General features: G+C 40.9%; 1 protein-coding gene across 11 annotated transcripts in view; it reads left to right on the forward strand.

The window, feature by feature from the left end:
* sorcs2 (sortilin-related VPS10 domain containing receptor 2) overlaps window positions 1-21,677 on the forward strand; it is a 347,239-nt gene that overhangs the window by 73,283 nt on the left and 252,279 nt on the right. For 9 of the 11 annotated variants that reach the window (XM_044340749.1, XM_044340750.1, XM_044340753.1 and 6 more), the window contains one exon: window positions 12,710-12,777. In XM_044340749.1, coding sequence (XP_044196684.1) covers window positions 12,710-12,777 — 68 coding nt within the window. Of the gene's footprint in view, window positions 1-9,876; window positions 10,094-10,598; window positions 10,672-12,709; window positions 12,778-21,677 lie in introns of those variants that run through there. The other 2 variants (XM_044340757.1, XM_044340759.1) reach the window with 2 other exon arrangements.

The raw sequence follows: 21,677 nt of genomic DNA on the forward strand, positions 1-21,677 counted from the left end.
GTTAACCTCATTTCCAGCACTGTAAGGCATTGCTGTGCAACGACATGGCCACCTGCCTTGACATGGTTGGCATGTCCAAAAACGTTTGAGCAGATTTACAAACAGGCGTTATTTGGACAAAGCACATATTGGGAATCTAAATGGTTACTGTCTCGCCTGAAAAAAACTTAATAAAGTGATATATTAACAGTCCTACAGCGAAAATTACATCAGTTTAGCCTGGCTGAAAATCTCCGCCATTGCTACTGCCGGTTGGTGCGAAATACATTCTGGGATGGGATGGGATGGGATGGGCTGGGCTGCGAAGGATCCATCCGTTGGATCATCCAAATTCTGGAAAAAGAGGGCCACATTTCTCTGCCCCATTTGAAGAAGACATTGAAATGGGACAGCCTTTGGGGTGCCGCTGTGACACAGCTGTAGAGATAGCTCCTTGTAAACCATCCTACCCTTGATGGTGTTGCACTCAAATTTGTCCCAACAGTTTCAGCTATAGAGCCGGATATTTTTCTCAGGAGTTTGTGGGGAGCAATGCCAAGCTAAAGGAGAGTGAATATTGGACATATCAGGTGGCCAGACATGTGGCTTCAAATGAATGCTAATGTTGCTCTGTATCTGATGTAAATAGGTACTTTTTGCTAACACGCTTGCCACATGAACTTTAAAGGTGATAATACTGTATTTCAGTGTTTCCACTGCCCCGTGTTGGCTAAAAAAATTAGGTAATGCGGATGTAAAGTAAGAGCTGACAAGGTAAAGGTTTTGATACATTTCAAAGTCCATGATTTTGGCTTGCACTGAGCAACCCAAAAACCATGGACAAGATAAAGGAACTGATGGATAAAGAGCATAAAAAATATATAAACCAGTACTATTATTTCAGGAATCTGAACACTTACTTTACTCTAACTTTAAAAGGAAAAGTGATATGATTACAGTATGTGTTCTTCATGTTGATAAGAGAGCAAACAAGTCTTGACTTTTCAGCAACACAGCTTTGAAAAGTATATAACATCACAGCATGTCAAGCTACTGAAACTATCAAAAAAGCTGTGAGACGCCTGTAAAACAACTCTTGTCCACTTGTAATTCTGCAGTATGAATCCAAATACAAAATTCAACAAAGAAACTTTACCACTGTGGTTCAGACCAAAGAAAATAGACAGTGGACATGATTGGATGCCTCTATCCCAGTGAGTCTCACTTTACTGAAGGCCAGATGAACAGATCTAACCTATTGTTTCTCTACCTCCATTGGAGAATTACAGTACATGTCTTGGTAAGCTCATGAACCTCATCAGGTTTCTCCTTGAAGACCAGAGCTGATTACTTAGAACCAGGTTAAGTTGGGTTCTCCAGTCCCAGCAGCCCACTCGAACCCCATCACCTCGTCCCCAGTAAGCCGCTCAGATCGATGGACAGATTTTAGGGCCAGAAGTCTCCTCTCAATCCCTTAGCTTCATCGATTACAGTCCACATTACAGCCTTCACACTCCCAGCCTCCCTCTCCTGTTTTATTTCTAATGCGTTACTCTCTTGTTTTGGTCCTCTATCCATCTCCAGCCCCTCCCTTTTCTCTTCATCTTTTTCAGTCGCTCTAACTTTAATTCTCAGGTCTCTCTTTGTTTCATGTGGCGTCATAACTCCAACTTATCCTTTCTCAACTCTTTTCTCTTTTCAACCTTTTTCTTTGTGTCTTGGTCCCTCGCCATTTTCTTTTTATCTCCCCGTCTCCCACTATATCCCGTATCTCTCTTTATCTCTTCTTCTCCCTCCCCCTCAACTCTCCCAAAGGCCTCGGGCTCCCAACAGTGGATTATCACACATCTAAGGAACTCGGCTTCCTCAGTCCTGTTGGTCCAATTAGTTGTCAGATAGCTCATCAGTCAATCTACTGGAATCTCCATGGGCAAAACTACCCTCACATTTCCACGCAGATTAGATATGTATTTGCCTGGATAAATGTTCTTTGTTTGGGAATACATGTTTAAAATATGTGTTGATGATACCCTTTTGGATTTGCAGTGAAATTACAGTAATGTGTGTTGCCTAAGATAGCCCGTTGTTGTGGATGCACCCCATAATTTAAGAGAATCAGGGGAGGATGCATGTGCAAGTGTGAACATTGCCGGCCCTTACTGTTCCAGTATCCTCCTTGGCCGCCAATTTGATCAGAGCCCAATTATAGCAATTGCTCAGATATTCATGGGAGAACAGAGGAAGCTTGAAAATAGGAAGAAAACCTGCTGAGACTTATAGAAATCGTGTAGATCAAAAACAGGAGATAGAAACAGCAAAAGACCGCTCAGACATGAAAGAAAGGGAGAAAATGACAAAAGATGGGTGAATAGGTAGAAGTGGGAAGGTAAGGAGTGAAAATTTAGAAATGACACATTCAGGGCAAACATAAAGCAAACACTTTCCATTTTGAAGATAATATAATGTATGTGAAGTGTATAAAAGAATAACAAAGTCGAAATAATTTCCCTACTACCTACCGCAGTTTGTCTGTTATCCAGATGTGCTCCTATTCCACCTGAGTGGACGGACTCTTGTGAACGAGGTCAGCAGAGACGACAAGCCTTTTGTGTGGACAGAGCATGAGGCAAGCAGAAGCAAAGGTCCATGTAATTGCCCTCCCCTCTTCTCCGCCTGAGCAGTTTAATGAATGGTGGCAATCTAAAACTACTGTTAAAATGGTAACGAGCATGCGGGTCACTAGCTGGACTCAGATAAAGAGTGTGGTCAAGGTCCAAGGCAAAAACGACTCCAACCAGATGTGACTACTCAGTGGCGGCTGGTGTCCTGAACAATTAGGGCAGCCATTGAATAGGAAGGATGGGGTTAATGGGGAACATTTGGATGAATGAAGCATTTTATTTTCTACAAGCGTGCGTATTTGTGTGTGTCTAAGCAAGACAGGAGAGGGATGTAGAGGAGTTACAGGCCCTGAAATGTCCTTTGGATAATGAGTTCTGGTTTCAGACTTGAGAATAAGAACATGTAGCCTAATTGTCACTAATTTAAAGGGTTAGGTCACCCAAATCCCCTTGTGGTATCTAGCCATACAGATAATTTTGGTCTATTTATTTGTCTCAGATTTCTACTTCTACCCCAACACAGTGAAGATAAATGGTGTCCCTGTTACCACAGACCTCCCAGTCAACAGTTTTCATAGGGACTGTTTTTTTGGTAGAAAATAGTTCAACTGAAAACTGTCCAAAGTGAGGTCTGTGAATCATCCATAGTAACAGGGATAGTGTTCCTGGAAAAAGAATGTTGCTGTTTTTCATTGTTGTGAGCACCACAAACAAAATTTCATTCACCTCCATTGTATTTGGGTGAGGGCACAATTATTTGGTAGATATCTGTGGAGGAATGTGTACTGTTGTACTTACTGCACAGAAGAAAGAAAAAAGAAAACAGAAGATGCGATGTGCGACCTTTGAATCACTTATAGAGGATGGATGGAGAATTCCTGTCTGAATGAAGAGGAGACAAAGTTCAGCTAGAGCTTGGTCGGACTACTCATGCATGATTGTTTTGAGCAGAAGTGAACCCAAACATAAGGGTTCAGCTTTCTCTTGTTTCATGCTTTATCGACCCTAGCTGCAATGCTCAGACTGCAGCTCACACTTGTGTTGCATTAAGAATTCTCAGAGAGCCGAAAAAAAAATAGCATTCTTTTTCTTACTTTACAGACTTTTGGAGAGAAGTAACATAAACAAACAAGAAAAGAAGAGATGGATTAGCTGTTTAAATTTTGCTTTATATACATGTAAATGCAAAATTTAGCATGTTAACATGCTGATGATTTGCAGGTGTAAAGTTCCATGTTCATTCATCATAGTTTAGTGCATTAGCAGGCTAACATTTGGCACTAAACTTGCAGTCCAGCTGAGGCTGATAGGAATGTCATTTGTTTAGCAGGTATTTGGTCATAAATCAACGTACTGGACAAATTAAACAGTCTTCACCTTGTCTGGAAAAAGCAAGATGTTTCAGTTACACCTTAGGAAGACATTTCCTAGAATGGCAGCGGATTGTCTCTGGAGCTGTAACATGAAGCAGCTGCATCCCGTGGATAGTAAGAGGCATACAATGGAACTTCAACATCCCTCGTTTCGAATCTGGCCAGGAGCCTTTTTTCATGTCATCTCCTTCTCTGTCTCTCACCTCAGAATTCCTGTCTGATTCTCTACTGTATCAAATGAAGGCAAAAATTCCCCCAAAAGAATTTAAATAAGGTTTAAGTCAAGGTTACAGATTATGAAAAGAGAAAGAGCTGGTTTACACATGCACTGTCATTGTGCCCGTATGTATTCATGTGTGTGTGTGAGAGCGAGACAGAGATGGCGTCAATGTGTCAGTGTAAAGTCATTCCTCAAATTTTATTGGCGTGGAATTTGCTTTTGTGGCCCGAGAATATAGATTGGGCTCCAACTCTTTTTTTTTTTTAAGAAAATAGACAAAAATGACTTTTTCCCTTCTATTCCAGACTGTGATGAATTGTTTATGTGTGTGGTCTGTTTCTGGAGAATGCAAAGCGCCCCGTAGGGCTGAGGAGGGGGTGTCACACACTTCGATGGAGTACTTGTATTTCACTGTTTTCACTTTAAAAATGAATGACTGCATTCTTTCTCCAGAGCCTCAGAGTCTGTCTGTCTTTACCCCCTCCATCCCAAGTCTCTTTCTTTCTTTCACGTTTTCTCCTTCTGTCTTCTCCTCAATAGCTGATTGATAGCACTCCATTCGCACACAGTTGATGGGAATGTCTCTGGGACAAACATCGGTTGTCAAGCTGGAGTTCATGGTCAACTCTGCCATGAGCTTGAGTCTCAATGGGGTCTCTTGTCATTCCTGTAAGGAGTCATCCAGGGGTCCTGACCACCCTGTTGACTTTTCCCCAATAAAAGCCATTAGACTCATTGTCCGCTAGCTTACAAACAAGAAACCCACAGTGGCTGATTATGTGGTCACAGTATTACAAGCCACCTACAATAGAGCAATACTTCCTCTACGACTGTTTGATTAGGTCACCAAGTTCATCACAAACTTCCTTGTAATTTGTCATCTAAATCAATAAAGGATACAGAGACTTCTTTCTGTCATTGCTCATGAAAAAAACTCGCTCCCAGACTTTCTTCTCTTCAGTTTGACATGTTTTCCGATCCTTGTTGACTCTAAGTAGGGCTCTGTGATTTATTTGTGTTGAATTACAACAGACTGGCGTGGCATTACATTTCCAAAAAAATGATATTTTTTTTCTTACCACTCTGGTCGGTTTCTCAGACTGTGCCAATTTTACCCTTTAGTCCAATGAGCTCTAGGTAGACACTGCCAAGTCTTCTGCGCTGCTCTGTACACTAGAGGCAACAGAGGAATCTGGCTTCTGTGCTGTTCAGCAGTTTTGTCAATGTGGCTAGGTACGCTGCTGCCAAATAAACACTCTCTCTGCCTCCTGCCAGTAGTGATTTATGGCCAAATACATCCTTGCCCTGTCCACTTCACCCCAAAAGAAAAATCATTTTCCAGTTGAGCAGAAATTAGGCCTTGAAGACCGACGCAACATGAGGATAGAGAGGCAGAATATGTTATTGGCATTGGCATTTGGGTGAATGAAGCATACCTCAATCTCATGAGACTGATGGATTATTAGACATGAGAGGCCTTTACATGTATAAGACTGAGGATGCAATTAAGTGACACAAAACTATAATTATAGATTTAAGAACTTTTCACATAGAGCAGGTCTAGACCATACCCTTTACAATTTACTTTAAAGCAGCACTAATTAATATTTTTATATTAATAGATCAAATCACAATGATGTGATGTGAATGGTGTTGCTCGTAGTGACAAAACCACAGAATTATCACCCAACTCAGCAGTTTCCCTCAACTCTACAGAGCTTTTTAGGACCTTTTAGTGCATTTTTTGGTTTTCCAGCTTTGCATATTTGCTCCTGGCAGCAGCAGGCAGCTCTACCTACACAGCACTAAACACCAGACAGACAAAGTTAGCAACTAGCTGGTGAACATAGTGGAGCATCTGGCAGCTAAAGAGTCAGATATTTTCCTTAGGAATTGGTGGAGTTCAAAAAAGAGCTAAAGGAAATGGAATGAAAATTGGAACTACATTCATGAGATGGCCAGAAAAACAACTCCAGATGAATTCTAATGTCTGTTGGTTGTGTAAATAGGCAATATTTGCAAAAAACAACAAAAAATATTATTTAAAAAATATAAATTTGAGCCTTTGACTGGAGGCGTAAAGCTCAAGGAGAAAAAAAAACCAAGACTACCTTTGGGAGGCAAAAGTACTAAGTGTACAGCATGGTAGATCAAATCCTTATGTCAAGGGACTAGTGCTGTTACTTTGCCTTTCTGCCTGCCTGGTAAGAGTGTCAAGCTTTGCACCAGTATCTCATTAGGAGAAGGACAGCTGTGCAGAGGCGGACAGCCTGTTTCCAGAGACACCAGTTGAGTCACAGTAGGCCAACAACCAATCAGGGAGCACTTGCTGCATGCTGCATGACTCAGAGAGCTTCATACGATGGCTTGGTCGCCCATTCCAATATGGATGCTGTCTGATTCCTCATCAACAAAGAAAGTTTTTCTCACAGTTGGAGGCACTGAAAAAAGCTGGTTGTACACTGCCACTGCATCTGTTAGAGCTGTTACAGAGGTTGTTATCGGCCCTGGCAAGTGGGCTGCTGCTCAGGGAAATATACTCTGTTCTGGTTTTCAGGACTCCATAAACATCCTTGGAAGCCAAGCTCCACCAGGGCTGGAAGTCCTGAGTTTGAGTTGCTTTGAGCTAAGCGCCTCGAGACTCTGCCTAGTGGCTTTGATGGCAGTCTGTGTTGTGTAGAGCTCTCAAAGCTCATTCTGTATGTCCCCAGCTGTGGTGCTCCGCTTTCACCAACTCTTAGATTTGTGCAGAAAAAACTCTTTTAAGACATAGTTCAAGACCAGCTCTGCCTCAGTTGAAGGTCTTATGAAAATTATTTAGGGTTTCTTTTTGAATACTAACTGCAACCAGTTGCAACAGGCTGTGCGGCCTTGTCCTGACACAAGAGGGCAATGTGAAAGCCTTGGGCACCACTTAATGCTAGAGGGTAGGTTTTATAAGGCTGATAGGATGGAAATAGATTTGAGAATACATTTGGGCCGGAAGCCAGGTATCCTACTAAGTCAGCTGTGTAAGACAGCAGCGCTTTAAACCTGTCTGACAAAGAAATCAACCCAAAATTCACCTCCTGAAATTGTTAGCTGTCTTTCATTTTCCCAAAGGCCACCCAGACTAAAAATGTCCCAGCACTAGTTCTACAAATAACCTAAAATTAGTGAAAACATGCAGCCCTAAATAAGAGCCATAATCATGCTCTATTATCACAGAGGATATGGTGATACAGGCTATGATTTCTTTCCACATTAAGATGTTTCAAATGTGTCCATATTGCACAGAGTTTGCAGTGTGACTCCCTGGGAGCAGCCACCTTCAACACAGCCTCCTGCTGGCAGCTGCCTCTGGGCAGCACCCCTCGGCCAATCAACTCCCCTCAGCCTGAAGGCAGGCCCCAGTTTTTCACTCGCTCCACTACCTAGAACTGCAAGCCAGCCTGTCAATCACACCTCTAAGCCCCACCGTGCTGCCTGACCCACTGGCACTCTTGCCATGGCAACGCAAATCCCAGCAGACCTTGCTGTCAAGAACAAGAATTCTCAGAAATATAAAAGACAAGAGTCTCTGATCCAGTGTACACGCATGGGGTTTGTGCCCTGGACCAAGATGTCTTGGTCATATGAATAATACATTCCTACATTTAAGTTTTTATGAAATATTGCAATATTTGTTCCCTAACCTGAAAACAAACCTGCACTCTCCTTAAAATACAGATTTCATAATAAAATTGCTCCTAGTAAAATGTGTTTAAGCTAAATTCATAATTTTGCTTGAACAAGGGGCTAGGAAGAACTCTGAGGAAAGCTCTGTGGGAGCGTTCTGTTGAATCAAAGTGGCAAACAAGAGCGTTATTTGTTCAGAGTAATAGTTTCTTCAAGCACTCTCAAACAAAATTCAGCATAAAATCAGCACCAGTGCTGATGGAGTTCCCCTACAGTTGCCCTCGCTTGAAATAAAATGTTGCCTGAAATGTAAAGGAGAGATTAGTTTAAATCTTGGCAAAATATTGCCCACCATTTATTCAGGTCTATTGACTGACCAATAGTGCTTTGAAATATATTTGTATATATTATCCCTTATTATGTATCTATATTTATTTATTAAAAACCTTTCTTCAAGTGTTGTTACCTGAAACTGTAAGTGTTTTTGCTCCTGTAAAAGAAAAGAAAGAAAATACATTTTGACCCTTAAAGTTTGACTTTAAGGGTCAATAGAGTTCTTAAACACTGATGACTATCTGTGCCTGTGCCCATCCCTTGTTGTTTTTTCTCATAAAACATGTTAAAAAAATTATAACAAATAAAAATAAAAATATACAAAATGTTTCAATACCTATTCACAAATGGAGATCAGTTACAATTTACAGCTGTTAGTTATTTTCAAAGTATCACATAAACCTAAAAAATGGTTTGAAATCGCTACATTGAATTATTAGACACAATAGAATAAGGCATTTTACTGCAACTAGGAGCACTGGGAATTGTCGGGAATTGATTGTTAAATGTTCTCTGTTTTTGGCCAAAGCTTCAGTTCAAGAAAGTACAAATACAAGTCTGAATTTGCTAGTCTGACAATCATTTATACAAACACTTCTATGTTGCAATCTAAGTAACTTTATTAGATGGAATGTATTAGAAGAGACTGGCAAGTTTGAGTATTGAGTATTATTGAGTAGTGTATGTGGCTATCCACCTCATAAAAAGTGTAGGTTTCTAATTTACAGTGTTGCTGAATTACTTTAACATGGCTGCAGTTTACTGATACAGAACACAGCACCTAGAAAATAAAAAATAGCCTTTCTTAAAACAAGAGGGAATAGCTAAAATCTCACCTGAGCTAGCATAGATATATTCTTTAGTTTTCTCAGTCAAGTCATAAAAACAATTTGAAATTCTTCAGATTTTGTTACTTGTACACAATAGAAAGTGCATTTCTCATTCTTTGTTACCATTTGCAAATATTTTAACACATTTAGGCAAATGAATAAGTACAATTGTCTAAGATTTGAAAAATTATTGGTTGTAGGTCTTTGTGGTCAAAATAGATTGCTGTATGTTTCTTCTCAGTTGAATAGTTTACTCTCAAAGATATGTTAGACTTCTTTCATTGTGTAAATCATCTCATGCAGAATAGTCCATTTAATTGTCAAAATCTGCCAAGTCGTCAAGTTCATAATTTGCATTAATACAGAGTGGTCGTAATGTCTGCTAAATTGATAAATTGGTTGTCAGATGAAACTCTAACTTCACTTAGGAATGGGGAGTTTCCCACATCTTCCCACATCAACCAATGGAACGTGCTGTCCAGTTAGCTTACGGGTGTAAGTCATGAGTAAGGGTTTGTACAAGTGGCAACCTCCGGGGCTGCAAAATGAAGCCAATGCAGGAGTGCCAAAAACCTGCATTCTATCTAATGGCCAGCAGGGGTGACTCCACTTGCTGTAAAAAGACATCTATGAGAAAATGACCCTACTTCTCTCTTGATTTATTACCTCAGTTTCCTAACTGTTTCCCAATAACTTTATGGTTTCAATTGCTAGTTTCAAGTCTTCTTAAATACAGCATGACGTACCACCATTGTAAAAGAGACGTCTGTAAAACTGTTGACAGGACCCCTTGGATATCACAATGTAAAGTCTATGGGCCGAGCGGGCGCTCGCGGGCGGGGCCCGCGAGGGAAACGCTACTGCGCACATTCAGTGGGCCGCACCACGGGGGAAACAAACCCGGAAGCTAGAAACTTTTTTTGGCGTATGCGCCAGGCGAGAAATCCTATAGGACTGAAAGGACGCCATTTTTAGTCCGGTATCCAGCTCTTATAATCGCCTATAAAAAGTCTTGTTCAGCGTTTGGTTGTAGTAAGAGACCCACCAATGAACCAATGAGTCGGATGATCAGTCTTTCCGGTGAGTACGTTTTGTTTTATCAGTTTTAGGCCTGCTTTTCGTTAGCGAAAATTAGCATTAGCATTATCACTGTTAACCATATATTGTAAACGCACCGTGATAACCAAGCTAATGGCTAGCGCTATGGTCAGCAACACCCTCACTTCTGGCTCCAAAATCCAAACATGACGACAGCCAAATCCAAGATGGCGGTGGTCAAATCGCTACACTCGAGGCTTCAAAACAGCAGTTCGCAAACCAAGGGCTGACGTCACGTTGACTACGTTCATATTTTTTACAGTCTATTACAGAATTTGAGGGCAACAAAGTTATTACAGTTTGTGAACATGGAGGCGCCTGCTCAGACGGGGACGGGAGCAACGTAGGTGTAAAGTCAGTGTTTCCCCTACATTCATTCAGCGCACCGCCGCTGCAAAATTATGAGTGCCGCTGCTAAAATTTCAGACGATCATTAATATCAACGGGCTAGTAATGATTTTCACTCGCACATTGTGTGAGCACAAGAACACCCTACGTTATTGTGGATTTTTTTAGTCATCCTCCCTCTTTTCGTTCGTCAAAAGACATCTACATGAAAGGTACAAGAGTAGCGTAGCTTCTTAAGGAATAAGGCAGTATGTGTGTGTAAACGTGCGTGTGTAGTTGCGCGAGCGCAGAAGGCGAGGGGCAGAAACATGACGTGAACGCGAGCGGAGCAGAGGAAAAGTTTAGCAGTAAGTCGTCAACCTGGCAGTAAATGTACATTACAAGCTGTGTGTCGGTTAATAAATGCTGCAGCTCCTCAAGACAAAGAAAATACTCATCTATCAAAGGGGGTTAGCCCCGAAGTTAGCAACAACGCGTTAGCTTAACTTCACCAGGCCCACTTAAGGTGGACTGACTTTTAAGGTGGACCAGCAATTTTCATTTTAGTGTCAATGTCAGCCGCTCTTAAACAGAGAACGGAGAAATGTCTGGCTGATGAGTCTCTGTCTTGAGTTTTTCATGCCCCCACATATTAACCCCCCCGCCGCTCCAAAGCAGTCAACCTAGGGGAAACACTAAGAGTGGAGGTGTAAATATACGATTATCGACCTCAAAGTGAAATTGTCTTCGCTCGCTGCAATGGATGCAGCTTGTGATGACATAACAGCAGAAGTGTGATGAGGATGGTTGCGGCATTGCAAAGGAGAGCATTAGGTGTGAGGTTGATGAGAATCTGTGGCCAACAGACAGGATCGACAGGATGATTCCCAGCACTGTCACTGTATTTGTTCACTGTACTGCTGAATATAGTAGGCCTGTGTTTTGTTTCTGTTGTCTGTTTACTGTATTGTACTGTGTTGTGTGATCATTGCAGGAAAATGAAATTGTTTTTCCTCACACTACATGCACATCTAAGTGCTCTTTTGCTTTACAAAGTGGAATGTGAAACCTTGTACTCATGAAATCAGTGTCTGAAGAGTATTCACTTTGATAAAGAATAGCAGTCAGTTCGCTTTAGAAAAATAACAGTCTGGTACAGTAGGCATTTGGTGTCAGTGAAAACATGTTGGACAAAAATGTTTGGAAATTAGAAGATGAGGAACACACTTCTAGAGTCCACTGTCTTTCTGACAAAACATCTAAACATTTTGACCACCTTGGTTTTACACAATGTCACAGAAATGTGTCATTTTGTCATTTTAAAACATGAATTAAAGGTTTTGAATGAGTTACAGCTTTCACAGGTTAACTGTAGTGTTTTGCCAGCCTGTTCTCACAAAAAAACGACAGTATAGATCTTAAATTCAGGCTGGCAAAATTGACTTATAGTTATGTATATGCCATCGGGCCGCCGTAGTAATTATGACCCAGGGAAGTGACACAGTTCAGGTGATGTCAATATAAGGTGACTTGAAAAGATGAATTTGCATTATTAGGAGGAGGCGGGTTGGGTGGATGGCAAAAGTGATAATGAAAATTGGAAATAGTGGACTTTGCTGCAGGAGACTACTGTTCGTTTCCAACTGTGAGCGTCATATTTCCAACCACGAGTCAGGACATTTTAAAAAAAAATTGCAATCTCGTGGTTTTTACTGTTGCCATGACGATGAAGTTTGTGTAAATTTAAGGAAGTATAAACCATGTTTCAAATGAACATTTTAACCGAAACCATGATTTATCCTAACCCTAACCAAATGGTTTTTGTGCCTAAACCTAACCAGTCCGTAACCACAGCATTGTCACACCATAAAAAAAATGATTATTTTTTAACAGTTGTGGAAAGTGGCATAATCCTACGGTCCTGTGGGTCATTCTGGAGTGCATTACTAAGGTCGCTAGATAGTGTAAATGTAACTATAGGTTGTTTTTCACTGGCTATGAGCTGTTTTGGGAAAAGCATCTTCAGTGCAGAGAACTTTAAAAATGTTTTGAGAAATGTGCCGAAGCAATTGACAAAAACGAATAGGTTGTGTAATGCTGTGATTCATATTACAGGTTTGAGTATCATAAAAACTGAAGCCAAGTTTTGGATTTTAATTGAATTAGACATCAATCGAAAGCTTTCCTCACATTTTGTCACTAGCTAGTTTTCTTCAGTACTAGCTTGCATCTAAACATGCTGTATCTCTCTCTTCTCACCTTCTCTTGCAGGTCATTCTGATCCTGACCAAGTACTACCACGCTGACTCCACCAAGGTGCTGGAGAGCTCTCTGTGGAGGTAGGCCAAACATTTACACCATATTTGCTCTTGTTGGATGCCTTTATGTCATGTCTGGCCTCACATAGACCTTTCATCAGCAAGTGGCTTCCCTTTAACAACGAGGTCAGCGCAGGTCTCGGTTATCTCTCCGCTGTGCTTCTTCAAGGACACAAGGGTGATACAGAGAGCTAGGACGGACAAAACATCAGCAGGCGGCTCTGAGTGAAGTGGGGGACCGGAGAGTGGCACTGTGAGGCAGAGTGGGCATCTGTTTGGGCAGATAGCATATCAGCATGGCACAGGGCAGGACGGCGGGCACCGGCAGTGCCAGGGAAAGGGGTCAAGTCTGGCTGGCAGAGCTTCCTCTATTTAGCAAAGCTGCTGCTCGCCAAAAACACTTCACACTTCTCTCGCCTTTGAGCAGCGGAAAAAGCTACTCATCCATTCCGCTCCACTTCACAACAAGTGTATCTTGTGCTCGTATATATATTCTCATGGAATATTAATTTCCTCTTTATTCTCCATCGACTCCTTACAAGCTCCTGGGGTGCTGCTGTATAGCTGAGCCTGACCTTCTTGTAGATAACTGGGTGGAGGAGACTTAATTATATTCAAATTTCATAATAAAAACTTAGAAAATAGACAAGACAAGGCTCATAACACTGGCTAAAATTAGCTGTCTAGAAGGCTTTCGCACAGAGCAAAACGTGTCTGATGGTGGTACTTAATTCATGCCATTCACCTCACTGAGGGCTCCATGACTTCAAAGCTTCAGCCTCTCATTAGCTCTGACTGCTTGTCTCCCTGGAGGACAGATATGAATAATGTACATATTTTTCTCCTTTCCCTGTTGATGTTTTAATTGTTGCAGTGTATGAATAATGCTCCAGATTCACCACTGGACACGCCGCTCGAAAAAGGAAAAAAAACACAGCAAATGGTTGAATTTAATCTGAATTGAACCTAAATTGGCAGAGACAGAAGTTGGCCAGTTGCCTCTTGGCATCATTGTCCAAAAAGCTGAAATTACCATGAAATTAGCATGTTTCCAAAGAGGAACCAAACGGCCCTCTGACCACATTTTAGTAGGTATTATGTGTGGCGTGTACCTCAGTTCCTTGTAGCTGTCAGATTGGCATGGTGTGTGGACAGCCACAATCCACTGGCCTACAGCCTTTGAAGTCCCAGGGCTGTAGGATCAAACGAGGAAGATGGGGGGAAGATGAATGGGTTTGCTGTGTTACCCTGTCAGTTGGCGTAGATCAAGATGCCAGGTTTAACACAAGGGAAAAGTTAAGTGCACAGAGAGGAGGAAAGTTTCTCAGAGCAGCTAAATTAACTTTTAGATCAGCGGTGGTCTTTAGAGGCTTGTTTTGTGTCAATAAGCAAAGCAATGCAATCTGTGTCTTCACAGCTGAACACCTACAGTATCTGTTAGTCTACTATATGGACTCTACCCAAGTTTCATCAGTTTCATCTGCTAAACCAATTAAATGTAAAATGGTTTGAAGGAGTTTTATTGTGCAAGGTTGCCCTGAAGCTGTTTTAAAAACTTGTTCTTGCTAATGAGAACATGGTCTTGTGTTCTCCTTTGGATTTAAAGTTAATGTGTTTCTGCATGTTGCATGTAGCCATGTTGTTAATGCTGCTTCTGCTCTATTAAACTAAAGTCCAAACAATCAGGAGACATAAAACTCATCACTTCCTTCTGACCCTCTTATGAGAGGACCAATGGGGCTTTGAAAATGCCACTAGTTATTATTTTATAAATACTGGATGTTGATGCAAAATAGTGCTTCCAGTCATTGCAGTAAATCTGTTCTTAGCATTAAAAAATTCTTCACCAGACCATGAAAGCATTTGGTTGTTTGTTCACACACTGACAACCTACATTTAAGCATGAAAGTTCATTTTTGACCTTGGGGTACTGTAGTTTGACAAAAATAATCTTAACTCAAGGTCCACTTACTAGCTTTTTCTATAGCTTTCAACTGCATCTTAGTGGACGGCCAGAGAAGGATTCCAAATAAATACTTTACGTGTGACGACAACTCAACTATCTCCGTGACAACTGAGCAAGCACTGGAAAAAGCTAGTAAGTGGACCTTGCATTCAGATTATTTTGTCAAAAGACCCACATTTTTATTTTCCTGGCATGAAACATCTTGTGGTCATGTGAATCATGAGGGCTCTCTCTAAATAGCGAGGGCGGAAATACCGTGTCGTTGTTGTAGCATCACAAAATGGGAGGAAGCAGGTCCCAGTGGATGGTTGGGTGTACAAATTGTTTGATTTTGTTCGCTGTTTTCGTCTTGTGTCCTACTAACACGCAAGGTTGGTTTCTTCAAACCATGAAGGTGTTGCTTAAACGTCCAGATCATTATCATAAAGTTGACAGATAGAGAAAACACATTAGTCCTATGAGTTGTTTGTCATTGGAAGGTTCTGACAAATGAACTATTTTATCATGTAGGTACAAAGGCTTGTTGAAAAACCTACATCAGTCAGAAAGTCAGTCAGTACAAACTATACTGCATTGTCTGAAGTTTAAACAAGACTTAAATCCGAGAAGATCCCTGACTGTTTCATGTGCCGTGTAAAGTTACCAACTCCTACCTTCTAACTGTAACCATAACCACTGTTTGTGCCATGTCTACGTTTCCCAGTTTGCTGTAGAGAGTTTTGTCTGTCCTGAGGCTTTGGCGTCAGCATCGGCTCTGTTATTATCGATGCCTGTTACTCGAGTATATTGGTCCTTGAGTCTGTTATGGCTGGCCCAAAGTCCCATGCTATAACACGCCTGATAAAAAGCTTCAAACATCCCCATAACATGAAGGGAGAGACAGGAGAGTGGTGACTCATGGGCCACCTGAGGCTTCCCAGGCAGTTTATACCGAACAGCATCTTGTCTTTGAAGTATGCAATAAAACTATGAAAAAATTTACCAGTAGAAAGGATGACTCAAGCTATAGAACCACCTCTTTCTTTCTTGCTTTCTTTCTTTCTTTCTTCTAGGTAATAGGAGTCTCAGTGTGTTCAGGCTTTGGTCAATAATTGATGCTGTAGTGGCAGTGATGTTGTGTTTTTCTTTGGCTGAGGTGAATTACAGCAGTCAGAGTTCGGACCCCTGAAGTCAGAAGAGAAACACTGGACACTTAACACTCAAATATCCTGCTGTGTGTGTGTGTGTGGCTGTGTGTTATAGTTACACATCGGTGGAAGTGTGTGAGCTCCTATAGAACCTCTGTTTCAGAGTCTTATCAGAGCATTTAGAGGGGAGTTTCCCACCCTTCAGTCATTCAGTGTTTATACCTGTTCCAAATGGCCTCACGTGATGGCAGCCTGTTGTCATAGCCTCCTCCTGGCTGCCAGATGTCTCTCCGAGAACTCAGTGTCTTCTGTGTGTCTTTGTAGTCTAACGTTGCCGCACATGTTCAGACAGTCCTACCTCAAAAGTATTCGTGATCTTGTAGAAACTGTGTTTGGAAATGGGTTCTCAGATTCTCTTAAACAATCCGAGGAGCACTTTGAAGGTATTTACTCTATTGGATTTGAGATGTTAACATGCAGTAATTAGAACATCACTGAGAATATTAACAACCTGAATCCTTCATCATCGTTTTTATGGAGAGAAATCTGCCTGACAATACTAACGAGAAAAAGGAATCTGGTTCCACTGCAAATGACAGTAAAGCTTTTAGAGTTTCTGGCAATGGCAGATGGTGGAGAGAGCTGAAGGCTGAAAATGAGACCCCTACTGAGTTCCCAGTCTGCGACTTAATAAGTCCACTTAAATAAGACAATTGTCTAACCTGATATTGTCTCATTGTCAACTGGCCCAGACTTATGCCTTGAATACAGAACAAATTTGGATACTGCATCGGAGTGCACAGAAGGAAAGGTGCTTATAGATTAGGCAAAGGCGTGAGGATTTGCCACTGCGTTACCAAACACCGTGATGACTGCGGGCTGACAGAACTCTTCTTAAGACTCTGTTGCTCCAAGTCGAGCCATGAAAGTAAACCTTTTTGATCCTCAAATTGAAAGGAGTAGATGTGCACTTGACTTTTTTTGGCTTTGAATCCTTAGTACAAGTATTTCTTATTTTTAGATGATACATAGAGCTTTGAATATCAGTCAATCAGTGCTTTCTATTTCTGATTTGATGGGTGTAATGTCATATTGTGGTCAGATTCATATTGTGATCAGATTATCAGACAATATCTTTATTTCTAGTGGTGTTTTAATGTCTCAAAAAGGACTAAATCCTGTTTTAAAGGCTTTTTCAACATGAAAATATCTCTTATCTTAAATTAGTTTGGAAAAAAGGTTATATATTGGAGCATGCCTTGTTTTAGTTAAATAAGATACAGTCTAGAATCTCAATTACCTGGGTTTGAATTCAGGTATATTGGTTAAAAAAAATGGCTATTAGAAGATTCATCCCCCAAAAAATATTCAAAAAATGTCTACAAAATGAGCCTTCAGGTCAAATTTTGGTATTTATATCCTCATTTTTGCCCTTAAGAAATTGTTTAACCCGAGTGTCCATTTATTCCTACACTAATCACACACTCACATCAACAGGGTGTTGGTGTGGGAGTTGAGGGGGTATTTATAATTCATGCCGTCTTCACACATCTTTTGAAGAGGCGAGGGGGGCTGGTAGCCATCGCACCAGGGGGCTTCACTGCATTATGGATGAAGAGATCGTCTGACAGGACAGCATTTCTACGTACTGTACTGTAGATGAACAACACCACATTTCCATAGAACGCTATCATCAATAATTTGTTCGTTATAAAAGCTAAATTGTCAGATATGCTAAATTGCCTTACCAACCAGAATCACAGAGCCAATTTAATTGATGTTCAAAATGTAAATGCTTCAGTCCAAACACAAAATATAGAGGAAAATTAGATTTCATGTCAGTTTTATGTGGAAAATAATAGGTCTTTTGTTTTTTAAATGAATGTAATTTTGGGTCTATAGGTCTGTATTAGTATATTGATAGCCTACTTGTATAGTATACTTATATAGATGTTGTGTGTGTGTGTGTGTGTGTGTGTGTGTGTGTGCTATGTACAGTATATGTCTCTGCAGACTTATATATATGTGTCCGTCTGTGCTTGTGTACTTTTTTGTACATGTTTGTTTGTGTATTTATGTGTGTACTTCTCTGTTTGTTGTTGGTGTATGTATTTGTGTGTGTTTTGTGTGTTTTCAGTGTATTTCTGTGTGTGTGTGTGTGTTGGATCGTGTGTGCCTGCCGGACATCAATTGAAAAGAGCTGGACAGGTGGGAAAGGGAGGAGAATGAATCAAAAGAGCCTCCAGGGCTTGTTTAAGCTGAACAGTAGGGGGCATCACACTTCCGACAGACACCCAAAATCCGCATATCCTCTTCTTCTATCTGTCCTCCTATCCTCTTTTATCCCTCTCTGCACATGGACTCACACTTTAAATGTATGTTTTCTCTGTTTGTAACAAAGTTGCTCTTCAAAGCTGTGTTCAAGAAGCAGAGCAATCAGGAAGATGACTTGCAGGAAGTTGAAGCTTTGATGGTTCCTGGGGGGAAGCTGTGTCATTAAAACACACAAACCAGTAATACGATACAAATGAGAAGATGGAAATTGCGCAATTCTTTTTAAGCATGTCAACACAAAGAATGTTCACAGATTAATTTTGGGTGTTTGAATAATTACGGGAAACGGCTGAGATGACTGGCAGCCACGTTATCCTTGTTCTTGCTCCACCAATCAACAGTGTTTATGGGAAATCCTACAGTTTGCAGTCCTTTTAATGCAACACAGAAAATATTTCACCATTAAGTAACATTAGAAATGACTTTTGTTTCTATTTATGACTATTCACCATCATCAATTTTGTTTAATATTCATGAACACAAAATGACATAGTAAAGTAAATTATTGCAAATTCTTAACTTTGGAAATAATTTGATTATAAAATCTTAACTCAAAGGTCCACTTACTTTCTGTTTCTGGAGATTTCAGTCACATCTCTTACTTATTTTTTGGTCTAAATATGTTGTATTGATCCCCGTGAAGACATTTATATATAACTTAGAGTAAGTAAGATATAGTTGAATTACTCTTGTATCAACCACTAGGGGCATCAAACACACATTGAGTTGCATCTTCGTCAGAAGAAGAAAAAATGTTTTCAATTTCAATTTTTTTTTTTTCAGCAGTATAATCCATTCAGTATCAACACTGCTTTCCAGTGAGTCCTGGGTCTGTATATCATCCTGTTTATTAAAAACGGTGCCCTGTTTTACAATCGATCACAGATTGCAGATACATTTGTGAGTCATACAGTCCTCTCGCATGCTCATGACAAAACATGTAAAAAAGTAATGCAAGAGTAAATGATCCCATGTTGCAAAAGACTAAAAAAAGACAGTCAACAATACCCAACAGCGTAATACTGAACTCATGAATGTTGTCTTTCCCATGACGTCAATCGCATGCATTTACAGGCTTTTGTCTCCTACGTCGTCCAGTGCGTTCATGCTTCATTTCCTCCCAATCCCTTGTTCATGGGTTGAATGCTGTGTGGGGAAAAAGGAGGATTCTAACAGCAAAAATAAAGACAAGAGAGCATTGTATTGAAAAAGAGATAAACTCATTATGGGAAGTATATTGCAATGTAGGTAGATGACAATATGTATGAAGGATGTACAGTATATAAGATAAACAAGTGCAGTTTACAGAGGAAGTGAAATATTAAGTGAAAGCAGTGACTTCAGTCTATAGTCGATCATGTATCTTTGTTTCAATTTGTTTAGTGTTTTGAAGCTGCTGCTTTGAGGCTTACTGGTTTCCGGGAAGCACCGCAGCTACAACTTACTTCCCACTTTGATGCCTCCTTAATCAGTTTACTTCAGACATGGATGTACGTACGCACACTAAAACACACTCCCACACACTCCCACACACACACAGTTATTCCACAGTTACAAATGTGTTGATGATTAGCTCTCCCAGGGGTTCAGATCACATTCCCCCCCAAACTAAACCAGGAGAGAGAGCCGCAAAGTAGAAACATACGCTTTTGGGCTAAATGGAGACAGCATGTTTCATTTCCCTCTCCTATTCCTCTTCACCTCATCCTCTCCTCACTTCCACTCCTCAGGTTGATTCCTCTCATTCACCCGTCTTTCTCTCTTTCTCTTCGCTCTCTCCTCTTCTCCCTCAGTCCAGATGGTCTGGGGTGTTGTAAATACTTAATCGAGGTGGGAGCAACCCCCCCCTCTCCATCCACCCGCCTCCACCACCTCATCACTTCCCTCTTTCATGCATATTTCACAGCCTGGAGAGAGAGACACGTAGAGAGAGAGAGAGAGAGAGACAGCACCTGAGAGAGTTCTGCTTGCTACCTAAGATGGCAGGCAGTCTACTCTCGCTTAACAGAAGTGGTTTGATGCAGAACTACTACAACAGTTCTCCAGGGTCAGACCATGACAGAACACTGTTTCATGTTGAACTATTTCAAAATGGGTAGTATTGATCTGTATGCAGGCGTTACAGTATAGAAAATGTGCTTGAATACTTTTTTTCTGAGTGAATCTGCTGAGGGAAGACTGAAAGACACAGGTGGAATGAAGAAATCAATGATCTGCTTCAGTGATGGATAATTCATTGCGTTTGGGTAGAGCAAAGGCCCGATCATGTCTCTATTTTCCATCCATGTTTCCTGCCATCACTACTAACTATAACAGGAGGAAGAGGAAGAGATGTAGCCAGCTTCTACAGTATGTGTCAGCTTGTTTAAATGATACTTATTGTCACTTTTTTCACTTTATCAGAACTCATTCCCATAAAGGGTCCAAATCATCAGTCACCTTCCAGTAACAAGTGTGGATTTCATTTAATCCAGACTTCATTTGTTTACTGCAAATTCACAAGACAAGTGTACTTGTAGGTGAAATGAATTACATATAACTAGCAGTTGTTGTCAATCACTTTAAATGCGCTGGACTGTTCTAATACATTTGACACTATAATCAAAATCTAAAGCCTCTGCAAATTAATGAGTTGTGAGAGAAGGGCAACAAAAGTCCCCAGCCAGAATGGAAAAAGCGGACCTTGTGGCTCATAATCGCCCTCTTATCCCCTAAGCCCAATTATAGACTAAACTGTCTCCTGAAGAGTCTAAAACCTCATTGGCTTGCAGTTTATTTTACAATTGGTTACACGCATTTCTCTATACTCCACAGTCAGCACAGCAGCAATGTGTTTCATTGCTTTGCATTGCTTGTTTTGTTCCATGTTATTTTCAATTATATCATACCAACTTCAATTAGCTACATTCTACTGCATCTACATCTAAAAAATGAAAATAGAAAAGACCAACCGCATCCTGACCCCCAGCATGGTGCCACTTTTCCTTCCTCCTTACTCACCATTGCTCAGTCCCACAGAGGAATTCTCTTGGAGGTGGAAAGTTTATGACCACCGTCCACATGTTAAGATGTTTTAGTTGCATTAGTGCATGGGTGTAGATTTGGGTAAGGAGGGTAGGGACAATGGGATAAATAGATGGACTGCGTGTTAGTGGTGCAACAGGTGTGCAGGCTGGCTACAGGATTCACACTTAGGGTCGAAATGGTTGTTCCAGTGACATGTTTACCAGCCAAATCTGCCTTTTCTGGCTTCTACGTCTGAAACTGTTGTTTGCATTTCATTTTACCATCACGGCCCCTCTTTGCAATGAGTGACAGATCTCTCCACTGCTGCACCGCTCCAACAGAGCTTTCCTTATATAGAGAAATGGGGGCGTGGTAGCATGCTAATCACCGATTGCAGGCACGCACCTGTCAATTGTAGAATGATTGTGATTCACTAACATATGCACGGTGGTAACAACAAAATAATCCGGTGCACACATGTCATGTAT

Source organism: Thunnus albacares, chromosome 22 (assembly GCF_914725855.1).
Source record: "Thunnus albacares chromosome 22, fThuAlb1.1, whole genome shotgun sequence".
Lineage (NCBI taxonomy): Eukaryota > Metazoa > Chordata > Actinopteri > Scombriformes > Scombridae > Thunnus > Thunnus albacares.